At 37.4% G+C, this 27,930-nt stretch overlaps 2 protein-coding genes across 2 annotated transcripts; both read right to left on the bottom strand.

Moving 5' to 3' along the window:
- Nucleotides 1-5,025: 5,025 nt before the first annotated feature.
- Nucleotides 5,026-21,013, bottom strand: LOC132858762 (ras association domain-containing protein 5-like). The gene is made up of 3 exons (XM_060889221.1): nt 18,361-21,013; nt 8,770-8,903; nt 5,026-5,034 (listed from the first exon to the last, which is right to left on the bottom strand). The coding sequence occupies exons 1-3, from the start codon at nt 18,635-18,637 to the stop codon at nt 5,026-5,028; spliced, it is 420 nt and encodes a 139-aa protein (XP_060745204.1). The 5' UTR covers nt 18,638-21,013.
- A 171-nt stretch (nt 21,014-21,184) lies between these two features.
- On the bottom strand, nt 21,185-25,491 carry LOC132859366 (apoptosis facilitator Bcl-2-like protein 14). The gene is made up of 6 exons (XM_060890097.1): nt 25,336-25,491; nt 22,855-23,132; nt 22,554-22,655; nt 22,359-22,417; nt 21,740-22,009; nt 21,185-21,606 (listed from the first exon to the last, which is right to left on the bottom strand). Exons 1-6 carry the CDS (start codon nt 25,362-25,364, stop codon nt 21,559-21,561), a joined length of 786 nt encoding a protein of 261 aa, XP_060746080.1. The 5' UTR covers nt 25,365-25,491; the 3' UTR covers nt 21,185-21,558.
- Nucleotides 25,492-27,930: the final 2,439 nt, after the last annotated feature.

The following is a 27,930-nucleotide window of genomic DNA, read 5'->3' as shown; positions in this document are numbered from 1 at the left end:
TTAAATATATTCTGAGGATGGTATGTACATTACATATACTGTATTACATTTATATCAAAATGGAAACAAATGTAAGATGTTCTAAAATGTGCCTTAATCTGCTTTAAATAAAAATAAGTTAAAGACAAGTGAAAAGAAAAGCAGAAGCTCAAATATCAAGCAGACAGAGTACGTGTGAATAGGATGTCTCACTCAGCGTCCAACAATTTCCCGGCTGCTAAAACAATAGGATCTGGGAAAGTGTGTGTGTGTGTGTGAGAGAGAGAGAAAGAAAGAGGGGAGGAGAGACAGATGAGTGTCCTGTGGCCACTAGACTTTTTGGCCAGAAGCCATGGCCTTCGTTACACATTACCAACATTCCTTTGCTGGGAAGAGTGAATAATGGTATATAACATTTCAGCCACTGAGTGCTTACACACATTTTAAAGGATAAGTCATTTTGCCAAATCAGTTTCCTCAGTACTCTGCAAAAAAGAAACACCCATTTACACAGAGCTTTCAAGCACAGTTTCACTCTTGGGTGGGATTGAGATGCACTACATAAATTCTCTATTGTCTAAGAGAGAAAATTTGATGTACAGGAATCAAAGGTAATTAAACCCAATCATATTTTGAGACAGTTCTATCAAGGCCAATATTATATTGGCCACAAGAACAGAGCTTCCAGTGCAATGGAAAATAATATCTTCAAGTAATCCACCTCAGATGAGTAATATCCTTTCTTTGTTATTTTCCCCAGAGTTATACAATAACCATGAGGTTTCAGTAATTCAAGAATGCACAACAGAAAGGATTACAGTTTTATTCTCCATCAAAATAGAATCATAGCATATTGTAACTTGCAACCACAATCCTTATTACTACCCTGAAATTTTGTTTCCAGCTCACAATTTCATGATTCAAGTAACTGATTATATTTCCAAAGCAAATAATTATGATTGCTCATTAGATTTAAGGCTAACGGTTACGGTTACGGTTAAAAGGTTGAATAGTCTGTGTCATAAGATAAAAAGATTCAACCTTTATATAGGAAAAAAATTAAATAATAATATCTGTGCTGTGCCTGTGAAATCTCCCTGCATGTGACGCTCATTCATTTTAAAAGCATTCACATCTATCAGCCAAAGGAAGCCATCAAAGTTTCTCCAAACACAAAATCACAGCTTCAAACTCTGAAGTTTCTGAAGACTAAATATACCCAGACAGTCCCTAAAGACTAAATAGCAGGTAACTACACCACACAAAAGAAATGAAGTCTGGGACACGTTCCATCTTGCTTTTTGGTGGATCCACGGAGGATCAGTGGGTTTTAACAGTCTTTAAATCTACCTGTCTGTCACTGCTCTGTAATCAAAAGCCTGTGTGATGTTCTGAAGGTCACACTGTCTGTACATAGAGGAAGCAAAAGCATAGCTCAGTTTGGATCTTGGTTTTTAAGGGGAAAAAAAAGGTGAAGTGAGACATTTAAGGCATTTGACAAATGAGGTATTTTTCCAGTGCAGGTGCACTTTATAAACACGTGAATTTGTATGAAACTTTACAGATTAACCACATAATCTCAGCCATGATTTGCCTTTGCATGGAAGGGAAGGATGAAGATTTATTACAATAATGGATTGTGCTTGCAAATGTGACAAAAGAGAAGTTAGTTCCATATCCTGAAACTACTTATGGTACTTTTATTTTGTAAAAGTGAATTCTCTGCAAACATCTAGAGACACATGGACAGTTTGGCCACCATTTTCAACTAGAAATACAGGACACCCAAAGACATCTCTAGGGTTTTAATACACTAAATTAAAGCACTGTCTGCTCTACTGTATGCAGATCATGTATAATCATTTTAAATATTTTTGTTTTATTGTTAGCTCAGTTTTACAGACTATTTATTGTCCTATAGAAAACATGAACTATCTATATTTTTATAACACAATTATCAAAAGCAAGTTAAATAATGTATTAATAAGCATTAATATGCATATTAAATATAATGAAAAATCATTATAATTAAAATAAAATAAAATATTTCATTTTTAAAAACTCAACTCAGTAGTTTTCAGTCCCGAGTTCCCTGAACTTTGGGTCAGCTTTGAATATTAAACATTATATTGGTATAATAAATACTGGTGTGTAATTTGCTTTATGGTAGCTTCTTATGCATGTTCACTGTTACAATTCACATCTTCTAACAATAAAAGATTCACAGATTTTCCAGTAGTAAAAATCCATTTTAAATGCTGTAAAATTGAATTGCACATCTTTACAATCATTTTAATGAAACCTGATGAAGCAGTATGCAGAGTGCAAAACAACAAAACAGCCCTGTGGTTTATTACATGAATACCTAAAAAACCCACATTCTCTGAAGAGGGAGGTCTGTGGTTCCCTCCATTGGGATATGTTCTATTGATGATCACGTTAATACTTTCCTTAAGTATTAAAGTGAGGAGGTAAATGAAAGGTGAGCAATCTTAAATTCCACCACTTAGCATTTCTTAGGTTAACAGAGCTGTTTGTAAAAAAACGAAGAGGTACAGGATAACATGCCCAAAGCCAAACCTACTGCTGAGCTTTTCTCCTTTTGGAGCTGAAACATTCAGAGTGTGGTCAAAGCTGGAAGCAATTAACCGCGTTCCCTTCTTCACACGGTGTGAGTGAAGTTAAATTTCCATGGAAAAGTAGTTTATTATTGTGTGATCTATGAGTAGCTACATCAACATTCAACTGCCTTGACTCAGTTGTTTCACTTCTTTTGAGTTTGTACTAGGACTTTGTACTTACAGTACCATTGTGTGTACATTACACTTGATGCAAAATCAATACATGGAGCTAAAACAAAGAAAACCTGTGCTGGAGAACGGTGGCAGCGTGCCGCACCTCTGTGGCTTATTGTGACAAAAAACAAAAAGGCAGGATTAATCCTGAGGACATTCAGACACTCTGTGACCTAAAAACTAAATCTTCCTGCTTATGCTTCTAAATAAATGAGCACTGCAAAAATCATGTGGGTTCAGTGTGAGTTATGGACAAGTCCCTGACCTCTGGTGATGTGGAAAGATAAATATATCTAGGCATGCCAGAGTGGTCATTTAAAGCTGAATAACTAGGTTTCCTTGTTAAAGAATGTGATGGGCAACTTTCCCATCCCTGAACAAACCAAAAAAACATAAAGCATCAGAAGGCCTAGAAAATGAATAGAGAAGTGAGACATGCTCATCATGTTTTATATTTAAACTAATCTGTAAATTGATTTTACTATCAAGGGAGCAATCGTACTTTTTTTTTTAAATCTTATCGTATCTTTTATATCCAGATTCACAGATCTACTGTATGTTTATTGATTTATCCTTCTCATTGTACCTACAATTTTTTGTATTTTTACGTCTCACTACAAGGAACAGTCGTAAAACACATTTCACTACATGTCATCATGTATGTTTATGTATGTGACAAATAAAATTAGAATTTGAATTTTGTTCCTTCTGCTGCCTGTGAGCTGGATTGCAGTTGCCGCTCAGATAGTGACAATTTGACATTTTCTTCTTTTATAGTCTCTAAAGCTACAGACTCTGTTGAACTAAATACATAAACTGTGCTTTTCCTATGTGTGTATTCCAATCACAAATAGAGTCCAAATCATATCTAACCAAGCATATGATCAGAAGAAACACTCAGTTTTGGTCAAGACCAGATTTTTTGCAGTTCTCATGCAAATGTAGCTCTAGCAAACTCAAACAGGTTTTTCTGCACAGCCATGCATATTTACAAGCTTTTTCATCTTAACACATCCTACACCCTCAATAGATGCCACTTATCCCAGGTGTTCTATGTTTTAAGCTAAAGTTGCAGGTTTCAACGGGGGGAGGAGCGAAGCTGGTTTTCTGGGTCTGAAAAAATGCAAGCCGAGAGAAAGAGAGAGAGAGAGAGAGAGAGAGAGAGAGAGAGAGAGAGAGAGAGAGAGAGAGAGAGAGAGAGAGAGAGAGAGAGAGAGAGAGAGAGAGAGAGAGAGAAGAAACTTCTATTTCATGGCAATATATTTAAGATATCTTTAAAATGATGGCCTAGAAACACTTAAATTGTGCAAATGCCACCTTTATGCACCGAAACTTATCCATCGTTCACAGCTGTGCCTAGACAACAGGGATCTGTCTTATCTGTCTTACCAAGGATCATTATCAAGCTCCATCAACAGACTAGGTGTTACAGAACTATCCTAAGGGAAGAAAGACAGAACCAGATTAAATAAGAGCTCCAGTCAGAACATAGCCATAACACCAAGGCCAATTATATTTTACATCTCTCAGTATTACAAAAAAATATATATATAAAAAAAAAAAAAATACACTGACGTCCGTTTAACACATTATCGGTCATGAAAGAGGTGAAAGCGAGGACAAGCTGGGGACAATTTACTGCCAACTTCCAGATCTAATAATGACCAAAGCCTAACAATATTAGTCTAATCAAATCAGTCTGACTCACATAAACCTAGTTACAGTGAACAAAAGCTAAATCAAATACAGCCTCTACCCACACAAATAAACATGCAAAAGCAAATCACGCACAAATTGATAAAACATATGCACACAGAAACACACACACACACACACACACACACACACACACACACACACACACACACACACACATAGACTTTAAAATACCTCAGTAAACTGACTGACACTTAACCGATGCAGACTACAATAATCCTACACAGATTCCACACAAACAAATTTTAAAACAAGCTTTTCATGGCATGAATTCACTCCACTTATATTATGCAGTGCCACATTAGGAGTATTTGCATAAACATTTCAACCACAAAATAATTTTATTTTGTTAAAAAAATCAATTGTTCTGTTTACAAAATCATGTTTGTGTGTTTGTTTGTTGTTCTGTGCATGAAAACATTCATTACACATGGATCTCACACCTCAATCGCTTGTCATCAGTTTAGAGTTTCTCCAGCATTATCCAACAACATGTACATTGTTTGTGTACTGAACGTTGTAAGATTAATGTAAACTAATTTCTCTAAAGACACAAACACACACAGAGAGCTACACAATATGAAAACTATTACTTCTCTGTTCAGCTCAGTTACATAACAGTGTGGTTCTGGTAGGCACAGTTATGCAGCCAGGCTCCAAACAGCCTTCCAGAAAATTGCATTTTTAAAAAAGGATGAAATTCTCACCAAGATCAAACTCATATCCTCCTGCAAATTGTGTCCTAAGCTGGGACTAGGAGGAACGTTCCATTCTTTCAGAACACCAAGCCACAGAAAAGCTTTTCAAGCTCATGCCAGTGTGGCAAACCCTCTTTATTTCCTAAGTGTGTAATTTCAAGCTTGCTTGGATTTTCACTCTTTTTTGAATGTTAAGCAGTTATGTAATGCACTTTATACAAATATACGGCATACAGTATGTACAGGCCAAAACATTTTACCCTGATGAGGGATGTTAGCCGAGCTTGTCTGTTGGGGATAGAAAGAATACTCGCTTGTGTGTGTGTGTGTGTGTGTGTGTGTATATATACATGTGTGTACCTGTACACATGGTTTGCCAGGCCCAGACTCCATTCTGCATCCTGTGCTTGTTTCCTGATGGGAAACTCTCTCTTTCCTTCATCTGTCTGTGTTCTTATCCTCTGGATCAGTCTCATTTCAGACTTTCTGGGGCCTTTCAGAAACATAGCCACCACTGGCACAGAGAAAATCTGGTTCTCACAAACTTTGAGTTTGAACCCCCTGAAATATTTGTTTACAGTTCCAGTGCATCTTATTAATCATGAATTATGCATCCATGGTTAACTTTACACACATACAGACAAGTAAATATATAACTTTCTAATAACTATATACGTTTGACAGCGTATGTGCAATGTTAAAAAATGTCAATGAAATCTTCTGTATTTTACTTCAGATTTCAAATGTACACCTCGCTTAATTTGTTTAATTACCTTTGATTAGTTACCAGCTACTATGGCGGAAAACAGAATTAACCAATCAGGATCATGCATTTTCCCATCATCTTTTAAAAGCTATTAGCCAGCTAACTAGACTCCGGGTTCAGTGATATTGATGTGACAGCTGATGAAATAGTAGAGGACTGGAACAGGTGTCAGCGGTGCGGGGATAAATACAGACCCAAATGCAGGATAGCGTAAAAATAAACAGGTTTATTAAAAAAGACAATTAACACATCAGGAACAGGTGTGCAGAGGTGGGAGGAATAAACAAGGGCGGGGCAGACATGTGACACGGAACATAAACAAACGCACATGGCCAGAGTCCAGACTGGATCCTGACAACAGGAGTATTTTATCTCCTATGCATATAAGGGTTATTAATTATGGCAAGATTTATAGGTGGTAGATTGTCAAATGACAAATTCTGTACATCATCACCAATTCCACTACTGTTTGGCATCCACCTAAAACCATTTTCTCATCCCTACCTGATACATTAATTCCTTGCTTATTCACTGCATTACTATTTATGAAGTTTTTTGGGTTCTCCAAGATTAGAGAAGGGTGTTGTTGGTTGAGGTTAGGTTACAGGTTCAGAATGAGTTGTGCACCAATGCTACGTTAAAAACATTGTCAGAAACCTATATGTTTTAATGTTTGGAATTTTTTACAGTCTCAAGTTTCATATGTAAAAGAAATGAGTCAAAATAAAACAAATGTGAATTTTGTTGAAATTCGTTCAATAACCACTATACTGTGTACTGTACGCACTGCCAGTAAGTCACAACTAGAAGTGTTAGAAATCCTCTGCCTCTGTTTCATTGTCCATAATTACAAGGACACAGACAGCTGAATCCTCACCCTGTCCTGATGGAAATGTCCCAAAGCAAGCACCACACCCATACACAATCCCAATTTACAAACTAACTCACTGTACTTAGACACCCGAAATAAACTGACATATACATTACCAGATACTACAAATATACATTAATATTATAATCTGTATCCAAGATTATTTTACAGTCAACCAATTATAAAAAAAAAAGTCTGGTCACAACAAACATATATAAATTTCATGTGCATTAGTACAATATATTTTGCACACAAAGATCCCTTTCATCAGAACTGGTTTACGGGCCTGCAACACCCCCAAACGTACACTGGTTTAGCGTAAATATTACACATACCACACTTCACGCTTATTTACAGACAGAGAGACTGGGATACTTTTTACAAACTGGCAGCTGACATTCACCAAGCACTCACTTAGCCACAATCACTACAAGTCTGTATCACATGAGCGTGCATGGCATGGTTAGAGGGCGTTTTAAACACTGCAGGTCTTTCATCTAGTTTATTTGAGCCAGAACAAGATGGGCTGCTGTTTTTCTGCCTCTTCCTGCAATTTCCTGCTCCTTAAAAATAACTATTGCTTTGGTAGTTTAATCAGGTGAAATATCTACTGAAGCGTTGCATGTGTGTGTGTGTGTGTGTGTGTGTGTGTGTGTGTGAGTTTGTGTGTGTGTGTGTTTGCAACACAAAACAACAGATAAACACAATACACAATACAGAGGATAATTGTATGCTCAAAATGGTTGGGGATTAATCACGGCTTCTACACATCCTCATAATAAAAAGCATGCTTTAATAATATAGATAGTGACATAGATTACATATTAATGGTTTTCTGTAGCATCAATTCATTTTTACTAATTAGAGTTCAAATAATAGCTACAATACACTACAGTACTCTAAGAATGTCAATTGTAATATAATGAAACATTATGAAGAAAATACAGAAACTCTATGAGCTGATGTACATAGAGAAGTCAGTAAAATGAATTCATTGTGCTTTGGCTCCCTCTTGTGCTTGTTACAACAACCAGTTTTGACCCTATATGCTTTCTACCACTCACTCTCTCTCTACCGCATTCACTCACGCAATCACACACTACAGACAATTTTTCCAGAGATGCCAATCAACCTACCATGCATGTCTTTGGACCGGGGGAGCAAACCGGAGTACCCGGAGGAAACCCTCGAGGCACGGGGAGAACATGCAAACTCCACACACACAATTCAGAGGCAGGAATCGAACCCCCAACCCTGGAGGTGTGAGGCGAACGTGCTAACCACTAAGCCACCGTGCCCCCTGCTTTCTACCAGTACAGATTTATTGTTTTAAACTGTTTATTTATTTGGTTATCCCCAGTGACTGTGATGTTAAGCAGTGATGAACGTTATAGTTATTATTGCATTATTATCAGTGTCAATTGGTCATGATATTGAATGGGAGAAAAATGTATGTTCCTTATTTTATCTTAATAAGTCTCATCCAAATAACAAGCAGGGTAAACAGAAAACAGTGTTTGCTGCTAGTCATCTTTTTCTTTCAAACCATTTGTCCCTGGATTCATGCATATACTATTATGCAATACATGCATAATCACTGTATTTTATTCTCATGACCGATAAAGTTTTATGGATGTATCAGTGAAAAGGACTCATCAATAATTGGCTCTATTAATGGAAATATTATGCTATAGACAAAATGGACAGGAATATTGGAGCCTTGGAAGGTTTATCAAAATAATCTAATAATCTAATCTAATCATGGCCTGATTCTAAACCTTTGCCATTTATTTTTTAGAATTAAATTAGGTTCAGAAATAGAGATATGTGCTGCATTTAATAGTTTATCTGTGCTTTTATACTGGAAGGCATCCTCTGACATGAAAAAAAAACAACTAACCATTCTTTGGAGCACGAGTTACATAACACAAACAGAGAACTTACATTGTGGGAGACCTGGTTGTTGTTGAGATGGTCTTGGCTGACAGGACTCAGTGGAACGTCACTAGAAGATCCATTCTGATGGCAGTCGAGTGTCACATGATCACGACACTCTGCATGACAGGTGTACTTACAACCTGCAGAAAAAAATGAGGAGCGGTGAAAAAAACATTTTATAGACTTTATACAAGAAAGTTGGTTAGTTAGATGAATTATACAGTCAAGACAAAGGCTTTTAAATGAATCTTCTAGGATACAAATGCTTATCTGTTTCACCTGATTTTTTCAGGCTTAAAGGCAAGTGTTTACATTTAAGGCACTGGCACTGAGAAACCATATCTTGGATGCTTCTACTAAAGAAAAAATCTGACAACCTTGAAATTGTGAACTATATATACATGTGGTACATCATTAACTTAACATAACACAAACAACATAAACAACTCTTTTTTCAGTTTTAAAATGGCTTGCTTTTTTTCTGATAGACAACTCTCTGATCTTCATGTCGACTCATCACTTTTACCAACAAATGTAAAAACAAAGGCTAAAACCAAGAGTAGATGTTCAGAGCTACTTATTGTTTATTCAATCTACAAGAACAAACCTGGTTAGCAAGAAACCTTTTTCAGTCACATGTTCCAAAATGTTTGCTTATGTGGTTGAAACAAATATTATGCTATGTTCTCTCATTAAATGCAGAGATGTAATATGAGGAAATGAAAGCAAAAATTCTAATCTTCTAATCTCAAACCCAAATGTCTTCAGTCTAAACAGAAATAAAATAAACTGGCCTTACTGTTCCACTAGTTTCAGAGGGGACTGCGTATGGACACAGCCGGTAATGACTAAATAACAAATATAACAAAGATCCAAAAACCTAGAGGACGAACTCTACCTTTACAACTCATATTGTACCCTGCTGCTTTACAGGGAACACTTCTATTATAGCTCATAAGCTATATGCAGTATAATATACAAGTCTGCATGTATGACACAGTTGATATAAATACATAAGGTGTTCTTTGTGCACTTACAGCTCAGGTAGTTGAGATAAATAACCCAAAGTGAGTGATGGTTTGCATAATATGCAAACGGTGCAAAAAAAGCAATGCTTACATTCCGGCTGAGTCCTATTTGCCAAACAAAAAGAACAAAGACGAACTATATATCCTCAGTAAAGTTCATGAACTTCTCAGGAAAAGAAAGAAGAGTAACCTGTACAAACTGGTGGATATTATATTTATGTTTTGCAATGTTATCTGACAAGAATGATGTCTTTATAGTTATCAAGCTTTGGAAATTTGACAGTAGAAAAATGAAATGTATTTTAGGCACTAGAGAGAGAGAGAGAGAGAGAGAAAGAGAGAGATAATAATAATATCTGAGTTTAGAATTTTGTGACCGATTTTCTGCAACTCTACATAGCACAGTTTATGACAATTATGCTGTCATCAAGGTAAAATGATAAAAAGTGAAACTAGAGGTAAGAGCATGTTCTGAGAAAAGAGATGTTTGGCAGCTTTCACATGCATCATCGTATTGACGGCACTCACTGCAACACAGCAATGCAACACGACAAACAGAGAGCAGTCACACAGTATATACACATATCACTCACCCCGTTATGACAACCTACCCGGGAATTCATGGTGTGGTTTTGCTAGAAAGTTTGCACACTACTGCTCTCATTCATGGCAAGGCTCATGTGGATGAGACCTCTCGTTTCTCTCTTTCCCAACTTCCTTCCCTCTCTCTCTATCCATTTAGCTCTGAAACTGCTTGCTGTTGTTCATCAAGCAAAGCCTTGACAAAAGCATCAACATGCTGTTAACCCTGCACAATAAAATAAGTTTAATAACTGACCATTATTTTATGGAGTGGTAGAGAGGTGTGCTGAATCAGTAACAGTGGTGCTCTCAAACAGACTCAAACTCTCAATCACACACAAATCTCATGTATTATTGAACTGATAAGGAGGAGAGAGTGTGAGCTGTTTTTTTTATTTATTTATTTTTTTTATCCAGACTTTAAAATAACGTAAATATACAATTCATATGTGCTCTCTCTTTTCTCTCTCTCAAACACACTCTCACACACAGTTTTGCTTTCTGGCGCATTTGGAAAGCACCGCTTACTGCTTGTCCTGGAAATAACTGCACTTCCCAAAATGTGGACAATATGGTATTATTGATCAAGTCCACTCTGTGAAAACTCCACACTTAGCACTCACTCAGCATGCTTTAAATGGTCCTGTGTAGGTGTCTGAGCAAGGCACGCAAACCTTTTAACTCTCAAAAACCTTTTAACCTTTTAAAAATCAAGAGCATTACAGATTCTTTTAAAACACTAGCTGCAATTATGAAAAAGTAACTTGCTTCAGATAAGTGTGCTGTATTGGTGAAAGCATTTTCTTCAAGCACAACATGTTCTTGTCTTAACACTTAATTTAACCAGTCACTGAGATCTGATCTAATTAGTAAGGGTTTCATCTTCCACATCAGCACCTTTCACTTCTGAAACAGGTTTAAGTTTATTTTGTTTATTGGCTCTGCTTCGTAGTTTATAAAATGAAGCAAAAACCAATTATAACAAATGAATTCAATCTGTGTATCTATGCTTTATGTATGAATGTACTACTTTAAAAATGTTCAACTTTGTGTAAAAACAATAATTGTGCAATTTCTCTTGATCTTTATATGTTAAAGCTCTATTTTATTTGTCAATGGTTTTCATTACACTCCTTTCAACCAAATAGATCCATCCCTATCCCAAAGCTGTGAAAGCTCTTGTGCAAATGACTATGTAAAGAAGGAAACTATGTTAAAAAACATGGCCTAACTTCCAGTGTTAGACAAATAGCACATTATTAACATAGGAGGCTACTGGACTATTTCCTGTGTACGCATTTACCATCTTCCCCTCGTACGTTTGGAATAAATATTTTATTCTAATCATGTTAATACTAATTATTTTGGGAAAGAGAACCAACTTAATTAACTTAAAAAAACATGAACAGCTACAATAACTTGCAAGAATAACAATGGGAGGTTTTGAGCCTTCCTGTGAAGATAATATATTAATAATATTTTAGAATATGTTTTGAATATTTTCACATGATGTCAATCTGCACCAATAGAAAAATAACATATATACTAACATGCTGAGAATAGCTTAGCAAGGAATTTAAAGCAGCTCAATCACAGAGAGCATGAGGAACAAACTGCTGAGTTTGTTCAGATTGCAGCGACTGGGTGAAAGGAATGTTGATGCAGGAAGAAAGAAGTTAAACATCTTTAGATCTCAACCTCTCCTTCCTTAAACGTGTGTGTGTGCGCGTGTGTGTGTGTGCGTGTTTGTGCGTGTGTGTGTGTGTGTGTGTGTTTGTGCGTATGTCTGTGTGTGTGTGGTGTAAACCTTCCACTGGTGCACCTGTTACTTCTCCATCAAGCACTGTTTTTCTCTTCTATTGTTATACCAGACTCACTTATCTGTCATGGTGAACCTCTAGAGAAAAGGCATTCAACTAAAATTTGTAAAGGTTCATTTACATAAAATTCCTATCTTGTAAAGATCCAGATAAGCAACAAAAATGACAGAATGGCTTCATCATTAAGGTTTAGTTTATGACAAATGAGACAATCTGATGCTGTGACATTTGAATAATATCATAGACTCTGACACAAGAAGATTTATGTGTTCTTCTAATTAACTTTCTTTTTTAGAATAATGCAGTTGTGTCCATATTTACACATCCAGACAGAAATAGAGATTGCTATATGACCATCTACTGTAGCAATCTCCTTCCAGTTCAGCCTGAGTGAGGAATTCCACATGCTCCAGACGTCATTCCTCTTGGCTCCTGACAGACTGGACTCCTAATAGGCTGCTGAAACAACACCAAACTGCTAAACAAAGTGCAGGTCACTCAGCTGTCTGTCAACTCTTCACTGATCTCATATCACTCTTCAGTCACAGATCATCCATTGAGGATGTTCTTAGGGTCAGGAACCGTATTTGGCAGGTTACTGTGAGCCCACTCACACACGGAAGTCAAACACATCCCACTATTTAATCTTTACCTTTAACCTCACTCTCTGAGAAGCTGTTGTTCCCTAAAAGCTTGGACTAGTATAAATCGGCTGAGAATTATGTTACATTCATGTAATATAATTCATATTGTACCAAAGAAAAATGAGATGTTATAAAAAGCTAGGAACTTGAGGAAATTACACTGACATTTATATTACTCTTCTAACAGTGTTAGTTCCCCGATTCATGTCACTGAACACGATGCAACAAAGAGACTTGAAATCTCTTGTGTTCAATTGAATGTTCAATATTGTGTTCAATTGAAGTTGAACACAATAACTACTCATAACATCCTCATAACATTATCTTCATCAACAACATTTTCAGTAGCTGCTCTATCCTGGACTCAATGGCATTGAAAGAAACAAATATGAGTTTGACTTTTTTCACTTTAAGTGCCATCACCAAAAAGAGGAGCGATACTCAATGATGTACCTCTTTTGTAATTTTGATACATACTGTACTGAAAAGGTGAATCAGGTATACTTTTACAATGTGGTAATTATAATATTAAATTCAGAGTGATAGAATTAGACCATAAGGTCAATTGCTGTACCTTAAATTAGTTACTACTTATTTCTTGGATACATTTTACAATTTTTCCAAAGTATGTAATACAACATAGTTTTAAAAAATATATAAAGCTAAAATAATGTTGTTAAGTTAACTTTAAGGTGTTAAAGTCAACTAATTTTTTATGTCAGTAAACACCTTTGAGCCTGGTGCAAGTTTTTAAAACGTGGTCACCAAATAAAGTCTTTTTTTTATTTTAAATATATAAAAATACAACAAATAAAAGGATATTAGGAGAAATCACTTACAGATTCCTTCTAGAATCATCAATTACAATCTGCAAAAGAGTATTTTGTATTATGTATATGTACTGTTGATGAAAGTCAAGGTTAGAGTTACACAAAGCTGTTCATAGCAACAGGCTGCAATTTCTCCTAGTAAATAAATACGATATGAACCATGTGAAATATTCTGCACTATTTAAACAGACCACATTCTCTAAGCCATAAAGCTTAAATTAGTCAATGTTATATTCTAAAAAGAGATCTCTGAATAAACTTCATGTAGAGGAGAACATAACAATCAAAATCCAAAATCCTCCAACCAATCATCACCACCAGTCAAAACATGTATACTGCAAAGGACACCAGCTCATTAGTCTCATGTAGAGATCATCATGGTATTGGACTCACCGGAAAGCTTCCACAAAAGGCTGAGCTCCATGCGTCCCGAGCGGCGCATTACTTTGGTGAAACAGTAGCAGAACACGGTTATTTTTCTTAGAGTTCTGCTGAAGCCTCTCCTCAGCGCCATGACTTTACAAAGCAGCCCTCTAAGAGCTCACACAGGAATCCAAACTCATCGGTATCTCCCAAGCATATGATAAGCAAGAGCTTCGGCCATAGTGAACTTCTGTCATTCCTTTTCTGTTTTCTCTCCTTCTCTTTCTACAGCCTCCCTTCATAGAGTCCCTGCTTGTGTGTGTGTGTGTGTGTGTGTGTGTGTGTGTGTGTGTGTCTGGGACCCCATGATTTTCTACTGCACTCAGTCAGCTGGTCAGGAGGCGGTCTATTGTGGTTCAATCATTATGCTGTCACAGAGCAATGTGTCTTCTCTAGACACACAGTCACTGCTGTTAGACAAACAAGCAGATGGATATTAGGGAAGCTAACAGGTGGGTGTCAAATAGCAAGACAGAAAGCAGACGAGCCAGAAAAAAATGTTTATTTATGCTATTCTTGATCTAATATTTCTGCTGCCATCCTCATGTCATTCCTAACATTTAAATATAAGTGGCATAATAAACAAAACCTTGTGAAGTAAATTTTATTGTATGGTTAGCTGTAACTCAAACTGTACGTTTTCGTAAAAGGAAAATATAGATAGGTTTAAGTACAGATGGTTTTCAAAGTTTCTTAGTAACATGATCAGCTGCATTTTCTTTGTTTTAGGAGAATAGTAGAATGTCTCGTCCAGTTTTATTCCCATGTATGAAACATTTTTCTATAATTTACAGAAAGGCTGCTGAACAATACATGCTCCATATCAAAAATGTAAATTGAATAAAATAAGGAGAACAAAAAAATTATTGGGCAGCAGTTCTGTGGGGGGAAATGCGTTCCTGATGAGAGAGGACAGAGGAGAAAGACAAGCCTGATCACACTAACTCAGATAACCACTGCTTATAACTGCAGTGAGCAGAAAGTCACACAACACACCAAACCATGCAGCTACAACACCAGAAAACTTCATTGGGTTCTACTTTTGTTAGCCATGAACAGGAATAAGAAACTGTGATAGACAGGGAATCTGAACAGAACTGCCACTGAATTAATGTACGTCATACGTCTGAGGAAGCACTAGAGCGGGTTGTCCAAACTTATCTGCACAGGCCCAGTGTGGGTGCAGGAGCCACACCTTTTAGTCAGTTTAATTAGTTGACCCTGGCTTTCAATAGATTCAGGTGTGGTTTCTGCTTTCAATGAAAACCTGCACCCACGTCAGCAATTTGTGGATAAGACGGGACATCTCTGCCCTAGAGACTCTGAAAAAATTCTCAAATCATCCCGATCTGGTATCAACAACTGGTACAGTCACAAAAATCACAATTTCCTCCCTTCTAATGTCTGATGTGAACATTAACTGAAGCTTCTGACTTGAATCTGTTTGAATTTCTGGATTGGGCTTTTGCAACATACAGTAACTGGCAGATTGAATAATTGCATGAATGTGCAGGTGTACCGGAGTAACTAATAATGTTGACAGTGAGTGTATACAGTACGTGTCAGTTAAAGTCTGTCTTTCATCTTTCTTTTTACTATTTCTTTCTTTTTTCTCTACTATGGCAATAACCTTGTTATTAACAAGTAAACTAAAGCTGTTGAGTGATATAATGTGTGATTCTTGCAACTAATAATAATATAGTAGAAAATCATGTTCATGGGCTGAATTTTATATTGTAACATGACATTATATATTTTCTGACCGAATGACTCCATTTTTCTTTGAGATTTTCTTTGATATGTTGCAAAACTGCTGCAGGGGCAATTTTCTATGTCCTGAAATTCGAACTCATCCTACTGTCAATCATTTGTAATTTCTGAATACGGACAATCCTCTAATATACAGCACTAGAATCAGTATTTTGCACATATTTTATTATACTTATTATTTATGTATTTACAAAGTATAATGCCATTTTTTATCTATCTTGACATACATTATATTCTTGCTATGATTTTTACTTATCTTAAAAGGACAGATCGTTCTTAAATAATGTGTGAATGATGCAGATATTCTGCAACATTAGCAGAAAATTAGTTCTTTCTTCTATTACATACCATTACCCTGCATTGTAGGTGTTACCTTTCTGGGTACAGATGTACATGTTGAACATATTTTTCTAAAACCAACAGAATGTCACCAAACAAGTAGAGGCATCAGCAAGTCAGTGTAAAATGCACTCTGTCACGACCACATTTAATTCTTCCTACAGTACCTAGTCAGAGTAAGTTCCAGGTGCATATGAAAACAAGAGGGTGTGTGACAGTGTGAGAAAACCCATCTGACATCTTCTTCTGTATAGGGTTCTGAAATCTGCAGAATGTCTTGTCATGTCATGTCTTTTGTATGTCTTTTAACTACATATACAGTTTATGGCACTTTCAAATATTGTGGCCCCCAAACATTGACAAGAGGGAAAATTCTGATTACATCTGATTACAAACTTAACTGATTTTGAATGTGTCCTCTTAGCTACAGTATGTAGCTCTCGAACAAGTTAGCATGCTTGTAATGCTTGTAGCATCAGGGAGGCTGCTTTTGATCCTAGTTAAGTTTAAAAACATTAATAAAAGCACTTCCACATTGTTTTTTTTTTGGTTTTTTTTTTTTGTTTTTTTGTTTTATGGTTTAAAATAAAAAACGTTTATAGGCAGAAAAACTACAGTTTGTCCAAAACCCAATTTTTCTGTTTTTATTTTTTTGGTTGCCAGAGTTCAGCAACATCAAGATATACAACAGCTTACCCCAGATTGCCAAAGCTTATTTACACTTTTAAATGCATTCTGTATTTGCTATTAGATCAGAAAGTAGCTTCTGAAATGTCATACAGCCACAATTACATGGTGGCATGTGTCTGTGAGTACATGATAAAAAATAGATGGCCAGTGCAGAGCAGGGCTATTATCTTAAGCACTTGATCCAGTGATTACTTCAGTCTTTCGCTTGCTTATTCGATCTCTTGAGTCAGGTGTCAAATTAAGAAAAAGTCACCTTTGTCCGAGTGTTACATTTGAGTGAACGCATTGTACACAACTTGTGAATGAACAACTACTTAAAGGAATACAAAATAAGGACAGAGTCTATAGATGGCATTTTTGGGGACAGAGAGTGAACCTAGTGAGCTACTTACATAAACAAGAATGCAAAAGGACAGATGTTTATCCAAAAAGGAATAAAGTGGTACAAATCTTACAATCCACATGATATGAATTTGTACAAACATGACACTTCAATTGATCTACCTGCCTGACAGAAGAAGTTAGACAAAACAACAAACAGCCTTAGATTCCTATTGCAATTTCTTGTAAATTTCAAACACTAAACTAATCAAATTACTCAAGGCTTAAATACTATAGAGTACAATGGTAAATGAATGGAGCTCATATAGTGTTTACAACATGGTCTTGTATAATACGAGACAAAAATATAACAAAACAAAGCCTTTTGGTCTTGGTGTTTGTTTTAACACCACCAGAAACACATAGTACTCAGACATTGTATGAAACCCAGGCCAAGCTATGCTTGACTCCATCAGAACAGCATTACTGCGATTAGTGTCATGAGATTATTAATTAATAAAAATCTGAGGTCCAAGTCTCAGAAAATCGAAACCAGATACTGTATACAGTATTCCTATAAAGATACACACTCTTCAGATTGTAGGTTGATAGTGACAAAATATAGAGTTTTACTGAAAACCAGTCTGTCAACATACCGGTAGGTGTGTGTCCGTGTGTGTGAGTGTATTTTGTGTACGCCTGTCACCTACCATTTGTTTTTGGATACGGAACACACGTTATAATATTGCAAAACATGTTGCTTAAACGTATTCTCAGCCGTTCTCAAATATTAGTAGAACATCTATTCAAACACCCATGATCTCTACAACCAGGAATTATTCAGTAAAACAATACAATTTTTCTCCATCTAAGATTTTCTGTAGGAAATAGAAGAAATCAATGGCCTTGAATTTAACCTCACTTACCTCATATTTTATTTTATTATACCTATAATTCACAGACACATAGTTTTACGGTTTGTTACAGTTTCTTTAATCCAAGCACACTTAATCCAGACCTTGATGAGGTCCTTCATTAGGGCCTGACTAACTTGATCAAGTGATTTAAAGGTCAGAGGGTCTCCTGGGTTGTAGATACTAAAGGATAAATGAATAATGGATATAAATGGTAGCCTCAAGCTCCCCCTCACCTGTGCACATCAGGCCTCCCTGGAAGATGATGGCACAGCACACATCGCACCATCCTTCTGATGCCTCCTCTGTGAACTCGTGTCCCTCTCCTATTCTTCCCTGCGCCCCGAAAATGCTCCTCACATCCGGGGGCTTGTAGCCCTTCTTCCTGGCTCGTGGAGCCGCTCCTCCGTCGTCGGGGCATTTGAGCAGGTCGTTGGTGGCTTCTCCGAGCTTCTTATCGGAGATCGGTTCCCGCGGGGACGGAGTTTTCTTCGCGCCTCTCGCCTTGCGCATTTCGGCTGTCCTCGTTCTGTGGAGCCGCACCGAGGTTGCGCCACTCACACCGAGCGCGCGCCACAGCCACGCCCTCAAACACCTCAACAGCCAAATTCAAGACTATTCAAACTATTCCAGAAACCACACCTGTGCACTTGCTCATGTATGTACTTATTCAATCAGCCAGTCGTGTGTATAATGCTGGAATGTAACGGTTATACAACACGCAGATGCAGTACAGGTCAAGAGCTGGAGTTAATGTTCACATCCCACAACAGAATGAGGGGAAATGTGGGACTGGCTATGGCATCGTCGTTGGTGCCAGACGAGCTGGTTTGAATATTTTCAGGAACTGTTTATCTCGGATTTTCACACACAACAGTCTCTAGCTTTTACTCAGAACTGTGGAAAACAAAGAGAACAGCAATTCTACAGGCTGAAACACTTTTGATGAAAAAAGTCAGGTTAAAATCAGGCCAGACTGGTTCAAATTGACACGTTTTAAAGCCATAGTGAGCAGAAAACCATCTCTGAAAACACACCACACCACCAAAACTTCAGAGCTACTGTATACAATAGCAAATGACTACATTGGATTCTATTCGTACACCAAAACTGGACAGTTGAACCTATAGTTTCTGCTTCATTCACATTTATGGCATTTAGCAGACACACTTATCCAGAGTGACTTACATTTTTATTTCAATTTATACAGCTGAGCAAATGAGGGTTGAGGGCCTTGGCCTTGCTCAGGGGCCCAGCAATGACAGCTTGATAGACCTGGGGTTCAAACTCATGACCTTCAAACCCATAACCTTCCGAACACCTTTACCACTGAGCTACCACATCCCTAATTTTTTTATTATATCTGTTTATCTATATTCCTGTTCTTGGCTCACAAGACTGGAATCCAGTACTCTGCTTTTGTTCCTGTTGTAGCCCAGAATCCACCTATTGAGTTCCAAATAAACTGGACAGAATGTGTATTCAGAAGGTCTAAATCACTAACTACAGTCATAGTTAGTGATTTAGACCAGTTGTGTGTTCCAATTAATCAGTGCTAAGTAGTTACAGGTATTCAAATCAACAAAATGGCAGGGGTGCCCAAAAGTATGCAGCTGTCTAATTTTGTTTTGATGCATATTGCGCATTTTCTGTTAATTCAATAAACCTCATTTCATTACTGAAATATTACTGTGTCCTTCACTTATTTGATAGATCAAAATGAAACTGCTGATCCAAACACCCAAATATTTATAAATGAAAATCATGGAAATTGTCAGGGGTTCCTAAACTTTTGCATACGACTGTATATTAGAGGTGCAACAGAAAAGAACACTCACAAAAAATAGTAGACAACTAAACTGTAAATGTTGCTTGGGTGTTACTTACAATAATACATCTTTAGATAATACTTGTGCCTTAAGATGTCTTAAGTACATAAATGATCTTTCATTTTTTTATTTTAATTGTATTATTTTATAATTTTTTTTATCCTTTTTATGAAAGAAACAATAGTTCTTTAATATGGCTATATTCATTTATTATTACTTACTTACTGCAAAAACTCTTTAACTCAGAAAACACACCACACCACCAGAACTTCAGAGCTACTGTATACAATAGCAAATGACTACATTGGATTCTATTCGTACACCAAAACTGGACAGTTGAACCTATAGTTTCTGCTTCATTCACATTTATGGCATTTAGCAGACACACTTATCCAGAGTGACTTACATTTTTATTTCAATTTATACAGCTGAGCAAATGAGGGTTGAGGGCCTTGGCCTTGCTCAGGGGCCCAGCAATGACAGCTTGATAGACCTGGGGTTCAAACTCATGACCTTCAAACCCATAACCTTCCGAACACCTTTACCACTGAGCTACCACATCCCTCATTTTTTTATTATATCTGTTTATCTATATTCCTGTTCTTGGCTCACAAGACTGGAATCCAGTACTCTGCTTTTGTTCCTGTTGTAGCCCAGAATCCACCTATTGAGTTCCAAATAAACTGGACAGAATGTGTATTCAGAAGGTCTAAATCACTAACTACAGTCATAGTTAGTGATTTAGACCAGTTGTGTGTTCCAATTAATCAGTGCTAAGTAGTTACAGGTATTCAAATCAACAAAATGGCAGGGGTGCCCAAAAGTATGCAGCTGTCTAATTTTGTTTTGATGCATATTGCGCATTTTCTGTTAATTCAATAAACCTCATTTCATTACTGAAATATTACTGTGTCCTTCACTTATTTGATAGATCAAAATGAAACTGCTGATCCAAACACCCAAATATTTATAAATGAAAATCATGGAAATTGTCAGGGGTTCCTAAACTTTTGCATACGACTGTATATTAGAGGTGCAACAGAAAAGAACACTCACAAAAAATAGTAGACAACTAAACTGTAAATGTTGCTTGGGTGTTACTTACAATAATACATCTTTAGATAATACTTGTGCCTTAAGATGTCTTAAGTACATAAATGATCTTTCATTTTTTTATTTTAATTGTATTATTTTATAATTTTTTTTATCCTTTTTATGAAAGAAACAATAGTTCTTTAATATGGCTATATTCATTTATTATTACTTACTTACTGCAAAAACTCTTTAACTCAGAAAACACACCACACCACCAGAACTTCAGAGCTACTGTATACAATAGCAAATGACTACATTGGATTCTATTCGTACACCAAAACTGGCATTGAATTAATTAGTTATAAAAATTAACAAAAAACATTGATAAACCATATACCTACACCTTTTTCACAGAGTGTTTGGTATCATGGATAAGTAAACATTCTACTTTTTTTTAATAAAATACTTTTCTTATTCAAGTGACTTGGATCCTGAGAATAATTTAATCTAATGAAGTTCGAGGGGAGTGGGGTGGGCGGCGAATGTGGGGTGGATCAAAATCTTCTAGGTTTATTCGACTTCCTCTTTAGTATCACTGTCTGTGCTGAAAACTTTTTCCTGAAAAGAGAAAACAAAAGATACAAAAAAAATTAATTCATAAATAATGGCAAGAATATGTATCTAAATCAAACAAATCAAAAGACGCAGAATATGAGTAGGCATGGCTTAGTTGCAACTGTATTGTATTTACATAGCCGCCTTGTTGGTTGACCCAGGGGGTAAAGTAGTCCTGCAGGTATGTAGCCCCAAAGCCCAGCACTCGGTTCATAGGATGGGAGTCCATGGCATTTAGGCGGCTGGTCAGCTCAAAGGTGATTGCGATCTCAGCCTGCTTTCGGCTCTGTGTAGTAGGAAGCTCTTCCGGACTTAGTCTGTGTATGAAGTTCCGGGCCAATTTTTTAAAGAAACCGTATGACAGAGAGTCCTGCAGCTGTTTCATAAGCACGTGGTCCTTTTCTATCTATGGACAGAAATTAAGCAATTACTTCAAAATGTACAATTTCACAGGGATCTTTTTTCCACCTTGATAAATAAATATAAAATAAAGAAAATATTTTCTCCTCGATAATGCAGAATATGAAATATCAACACTTAGGAGTGTTTTTTGTTTATGGGGCCACCTTATTGACTATGAACAAAGATGAAAAATACTCAATTCGTTCATTGAAAACTGTCACCTGTCACTCTATTAACTATCCTATTTTATTCATATATAACATTTTATCCAGATATTGTTACTCTTAAACTAGTGATTTATTTTTTCAACCCCCAAGTACATCATTAAATTGAAAGGAATGAATGTGACTTACTTTCTCGTTAAGTTTATCTCCATGTTCCCGAAGCAGTTCCACTATTTGCTCCACAAGATCTGCAGATACAGAATAAGAATTAGAAACCCTGCTAAGTCATATAGCTACTTTTACACGAGCTCTGTATGCATCACTAGCACAGGGTATGTGAAAAAATAAGGAAGTAAAAAACCAATCTAGCAAAGAAACACTCACCGTCACTATCAGTTTCTATATCCGTAGATTTAAAATTAACTTTATCTGTGAGTTTAGTCAACTTGTTGACGATTTGTTCAACTTCTTCCTGGTTTGAATCAGCTGCGGTAATGAACACAATGAAATTAATTAGTGAGCCATGTTTATAAGGAAAATACCTCATGACCTACCAATATAAAGCTGCAGCCTCTGTATATTTGTAATTGTAATCCCGGAAACAGCCAGAAATTGTTAGTTTTTCAATTAACAATACAAGTCATAGCATTAATAAGTGATCTCAGGGTTGCATTCTGATACTCACATCTGCAGTTGTCTGCAGTTGCCTGATGTCTGTGAGGTCTAGTCACACAATCCTCATCTTCCCTCTCTGGCCGAATGCAGCTTATGATCTTCAGAAATTTACGCTTCTTATTTTTCTGTGTTTTATGGTGTTTCTGAGGATGTGTAGGAGTCTTCACCTCGCCCACACTGTTGCTTTGTGTGGAATGACTGTCTATTTTCTTCTGTACGTACCTCAAAAGGAGTTTGTACTCCAGACTTTCTGTGGGAAACATCTGTGCAAGCAGTTCTGCCTGGTTCCTGGTTGTAGAAAAAGACAAATAAAAAACCAAACAGTGTTTATACAAAGGTTTTGTGCTTTCTTCAACATTCTACACTGAATTTTGAGAAAATGACTGAAAGGCTGTACAAAGGTAAAAACTGCTTGTATAAGCTTCTTAGCCATTTTATTTGACCTTAAACTTAAAGTCTGTCAACTGTTTACATGAAGCAAATGATTTCATACCTTATCTCAAGAGTTAAAGTTTAATGTGTTTTAAAAATGTAAATAAGCTCCCAAGCTAGAAGATTCCTAAGAATAAGACAATTTAAAAACTGAAACCATGACTCAGAGCAAGGAGTGGCTTCATCAACAACATCTAAAACATGGCAGCTGTGTGTGTAAAGTTCCCAAATTTATACCACATTCCTGCCAAATGACACACTAAATAAGGATGGGAAAGTTACCTTTTGCATTACTAAGGTATTCCATTTATACAGATGCATCATTTCAAGTCATAATTCTTCACATATAATTAAGTGAGTAACAATCATGTGAGGCTAAAAACATGACAGTACATTTAACCATGTTATTTCCTTAAATTCCATATGTGAAAAACACCGAATGAGAACAATATAAGCTCACATGAGAAATACGGTCTGAAAATGTTAACTTTGTGTGACCCAGAATGAAAAAATATATAATAAAATAAATAAATGTCAAAAACAAAAATCTGGTGGGTTTTTTTAATAACAATTTTTGTCTAGTTTGTGGAAAAGCACTTGGGAATCTAATTTTTTTCTTCTTTTATAGATTATTTTTCACATATAGTACGTCTGGTACAAATATGGTACTAATATGTAACTCCTGTACACTGAACTGAGACATGTTGTGCTGAGAGAACTGTGAGCGCGAGCTGTTGATACTGCGCATGAATCACTGAACCGATACAGCGAATCATAGGTACAGAACTGAGAACTGTTTCTTTCAGACGCGTCCGAGAACCGATGAGCTGTTGATACTGCGCATGCTTGAATCAATGAACTGATACAGCGAATCATCAGTACACTGAACTGAGAACTGTTTCTTTCGGACGCGTCCGACATACCGAGAACCGATGAGCTGTTGTTACTGCGCATGCGTAAATCACTGAACTGATACAGCTTCTTCTGATACAGCAACAAATGTAAATGGTTATGATTTAATGTCTTATCAACGTATGATTGTTTAACTCAGTTGCATTTTTTTTTTAAGAAACGCATTCAACTAAAGTTAAGATTACAAAGAACTTTTCAAACGTGTTAAAGTGACTGTATTAATATCTGCCGGCAGCGGCGGAATAAAGGAATTTACGTCCGAAAGAACCGTCCGCGGAAAAGAATCGAACTTCCCATCCCTAATTTGTATGGCAGTTTTCTAAGAAGCAGTCACAGTGATGTGTCCGGGCAAGTCCAACAGTCATTAAAGCAGACTGAAGTGAAACACACACACACACACACACGCTCTCACACACACAGACACACGCACACAGACACATACACACAGACACAGACACACAGACACACAATTAAGACGTTTCGAGTTATCCAATAAATCTATACATTATTATTATACGCACGCATACAGGCACACGCATACACACACGTACACAGACACACACGCATACACACACAGACACACACATACATACACACACATACACAGACACACACGCATACACACACACACACACATACAGTACACACACACACACGCACACAGACACACGCACACAGACACATACACACAGACACACGCACACACACACAGACACACGCACACAGACACATACACACAGACATACACACAGACACATACACACAGACACACACAATTAAGACGTTTCGAGTTATCCAATAAATCTATACATTATCTATACGTTTAAACAAACAAACAAACAAATACATAAATACGCGACATTTCACTTCCGTGATTAAAAGAGTCACCCAAACAAGAGTCAGGTCTGTAATATTTACATATACAGTATATATAAATAACACCAAGCTGTGTTCTTACACATGAATAAATAACAATACTTTGTAAACTGTTTACAGTCTCTCATAACAACCAGGTCTGGTGACAAGTGCTCTGTTTCCTTCTACCGGTTTACACACTCACTGTTAAAACGTTAAGATGGTAAATGTAATGTGTATATAATATATAAGAATAATATACATTATATAAAAGTAAGTATGAGACGCTTACAGAGGTTGTTCCTGTACTTCGTTTGCCATGTCGCTCCTGTATCACTGCAGTCCAAAGTTAATCTCTGTAGTGTGTCTCTCATAGTTAAATAGGCGGATCTTCAAGGGTGAACCAGCTGATTGGAAGAGCTGTGATTGTGTGAGGAAATAACATCACAAACTGTGTAGAACTTTGTAGAAGCCAACATTCTGTTTTCCTATTTAAGCTTAGACAAAAATTTATCAAGAGTAACTCCTCCTAGAGCTTTCAAGCCACATGCACCAAATTCGGATATGTTGTAGAACCTGGTCTGAAGTTTGTTTCTATTACTTTTCTAAGTGACTTCCGGTACCGGGTCTCAAACTGGCCTTTTTCCCCATAGACTCCCGTTATAAAATTTGGAGGTTTATAACTAGGCAAGCATTCGACCTATCTACACCAAACTCGGCCAGCTCCTTTAGGGAGATACCCTGAACAAAGGTTTAAATTGGTGTACCGACTGGCCTTCCGGTTGTGCCGCAGCCCCCCCCAAAAAAAATATGCAAAATCAAAAAACTTTTTACAACATGGACATGTGACATATCAAAACACTCAGAACAATGAGGGGAACTTCCTCACAGCTATTCTGATGACGTCACGTGACAAAAAGTATCACTGATCCTTATGACCACTCGCCTCCAAGACGCACCGCCCTTTACGAATACTTGTGTTGTGTCTGCAGTCAGATAAATAATAACACGACACCATCGCTTGCGGTGCAACTCAGTTATTTTCTATTTACTGAACCGGAACTGAATGCAAAATAATACATCATTATATAGATCACCACTAGGGGGCAGGCTTATCACAAAACTATGACTCGCGTTATATAGTACATACATTACACTTTCCTCCCCCACTAGATTAATTATACTGAGAAACATGAAACACAAAACCAAAACGTACTGCATTACATCAACAGGTACTCTAACAAAATGTTTCTAATTTAACATAGCTACAAATCAAGCCTTTGAGGAGGTTTTCTACATCTCTCAGGATAACGTCTCTGTAAGCCTAGGTGAGATTCAGGTGCAGGTGCAGGCGCAACCGGCATTGTGACATCTGGTTCATCTTCATGCGACTCAGATTCATTCACGTTAACTGATGTAGGAGGGACAGTGTCGACAGCATTGTTGTCCTTGGCATGCGAATCAGGGGCAGGTAAAGGTGAGGATTTTGTCTGGCGATCCACCAACTGATCTACATGGCGTCTCCAAGTATTTTCTCCAACCTTCACTGTGTACGTCAAGGGTCCCGTTCTGGTGGTGATAGTACCTGGTTGCCACTTTTCCAGTCTGTAGTCGCGTGCTAAGACCTCTTGTCCAACTCGGAAATTTCTTGTAGGTCTGTCCTTTATCTGCTCAAATTGTTTATTTTCCACGTCACGTCGAACATTTGGTCTGATGAGATCCAAGCGAGATCTTAAGTTTCTTTTAAGGAACATCATCGCTGGTGTTTGGCCTGTCGTGGCGTGTGCTGCATTCCTGTACATGAAAAGAAAGTTGTCTATTTTGTGTTGTAGCGAAATGCTGTCATTGTCCATTGCTTTTATTGCTTTCTTGAAAGTCTGCACAAACCTTTCCGCCAAGCCATTAGTGGCAGGATGGTATGGCGCAGAAGTGATGTGTTTGACTCCATTCAGCTTCATGAATTTCCGAAACTCGTCTGAGACGAACTGTCGTCCATTATCTGTGCATATCTGCTCTGGCAACCCATTCCTGGAGAATATTGTTCTCAATACCGAAACAGTGTTTTCAGATGTGGTTGTCTTCATCGGAACAACTTCAGGCCATTTAGAATGTGCGTCCACGGCGATCAAGAACATGGAGTCCCTAAATGGACCAGCAAAGTCAACGTGCACTCGTTGCCATGGTGTTGACGGCCATTCCCAGGGATGCAAAGGAGCTAATGGTGGAGAGTTCTGGGTCCGTTGACATCCAGGACAAGCCTTTGCCAGATCCTCAATCTGCTTGTCGATTCCCGGCCACCACATATAACTACGTGCAAGATTCTTCATTTTTACTGTGCCCAAATGCCCTTCATGTAACGTGTCCAACATCTTACTACGCAATTTGGAGGGAACGACAACTCTTAATCCACACATCAGCGTTCCTTGACACACAGAAAGCTGTTCTCTTCTCGCTGAGAATGCTGGATACAGTGAGTTGCCGTGTGCTGGCCACCCGAGAACTGTGATGTCATAGACTTTGGACAATGTGGGGTCATTACGGGTTTCTTTCTGAATAGTGGCATTTGTTACAGGTAACTGACTCACAATTGTGGTGTGAAACACGTCAGCTGGATCCACACTATGTGACTCGTCTGTTGACTTCAGAGGCAGACGTGACAAGCCATCCGCGTTACCATGTAGTTTGGTGCCTTTGTACTCAATATCATATTGGTGAGCACCCAAGAAGAGTGACCAACGCTGCAGCCTAGCTGAGGCCATCGCTGAGACACCCCTCCGCACATTAAAGATCGAGACCAAGGGCTGATGGTCCGTGATCAGGGTGAATCTTTGACCATACAGGTAATGGTGGAACTTTTTTACACCCCACACAAGGCTAAGTGCTTCTC

Source organism: Tachysurus vachellii, chromosome 16 (genome assembly GCF_030014155.1).
Source record: "Tachysurus vachellii isolate PV-2020 chromosome 16, HZAU_Pvac_v1, whole genome shotgun sequence".
Taxonomy (NCBI): domain Eukaryota; kingdom Metazoa; phylum Chordata; class Actinopteri; order Siluriformes; family Bagridae; genus Tachysurus; species Tachysurus vachellii.
The sequence above is the reverse complement of the archived record's forward strand: the minus strand, read 5'-3'. Positions and strand labels throughout refer to the sequence as shown.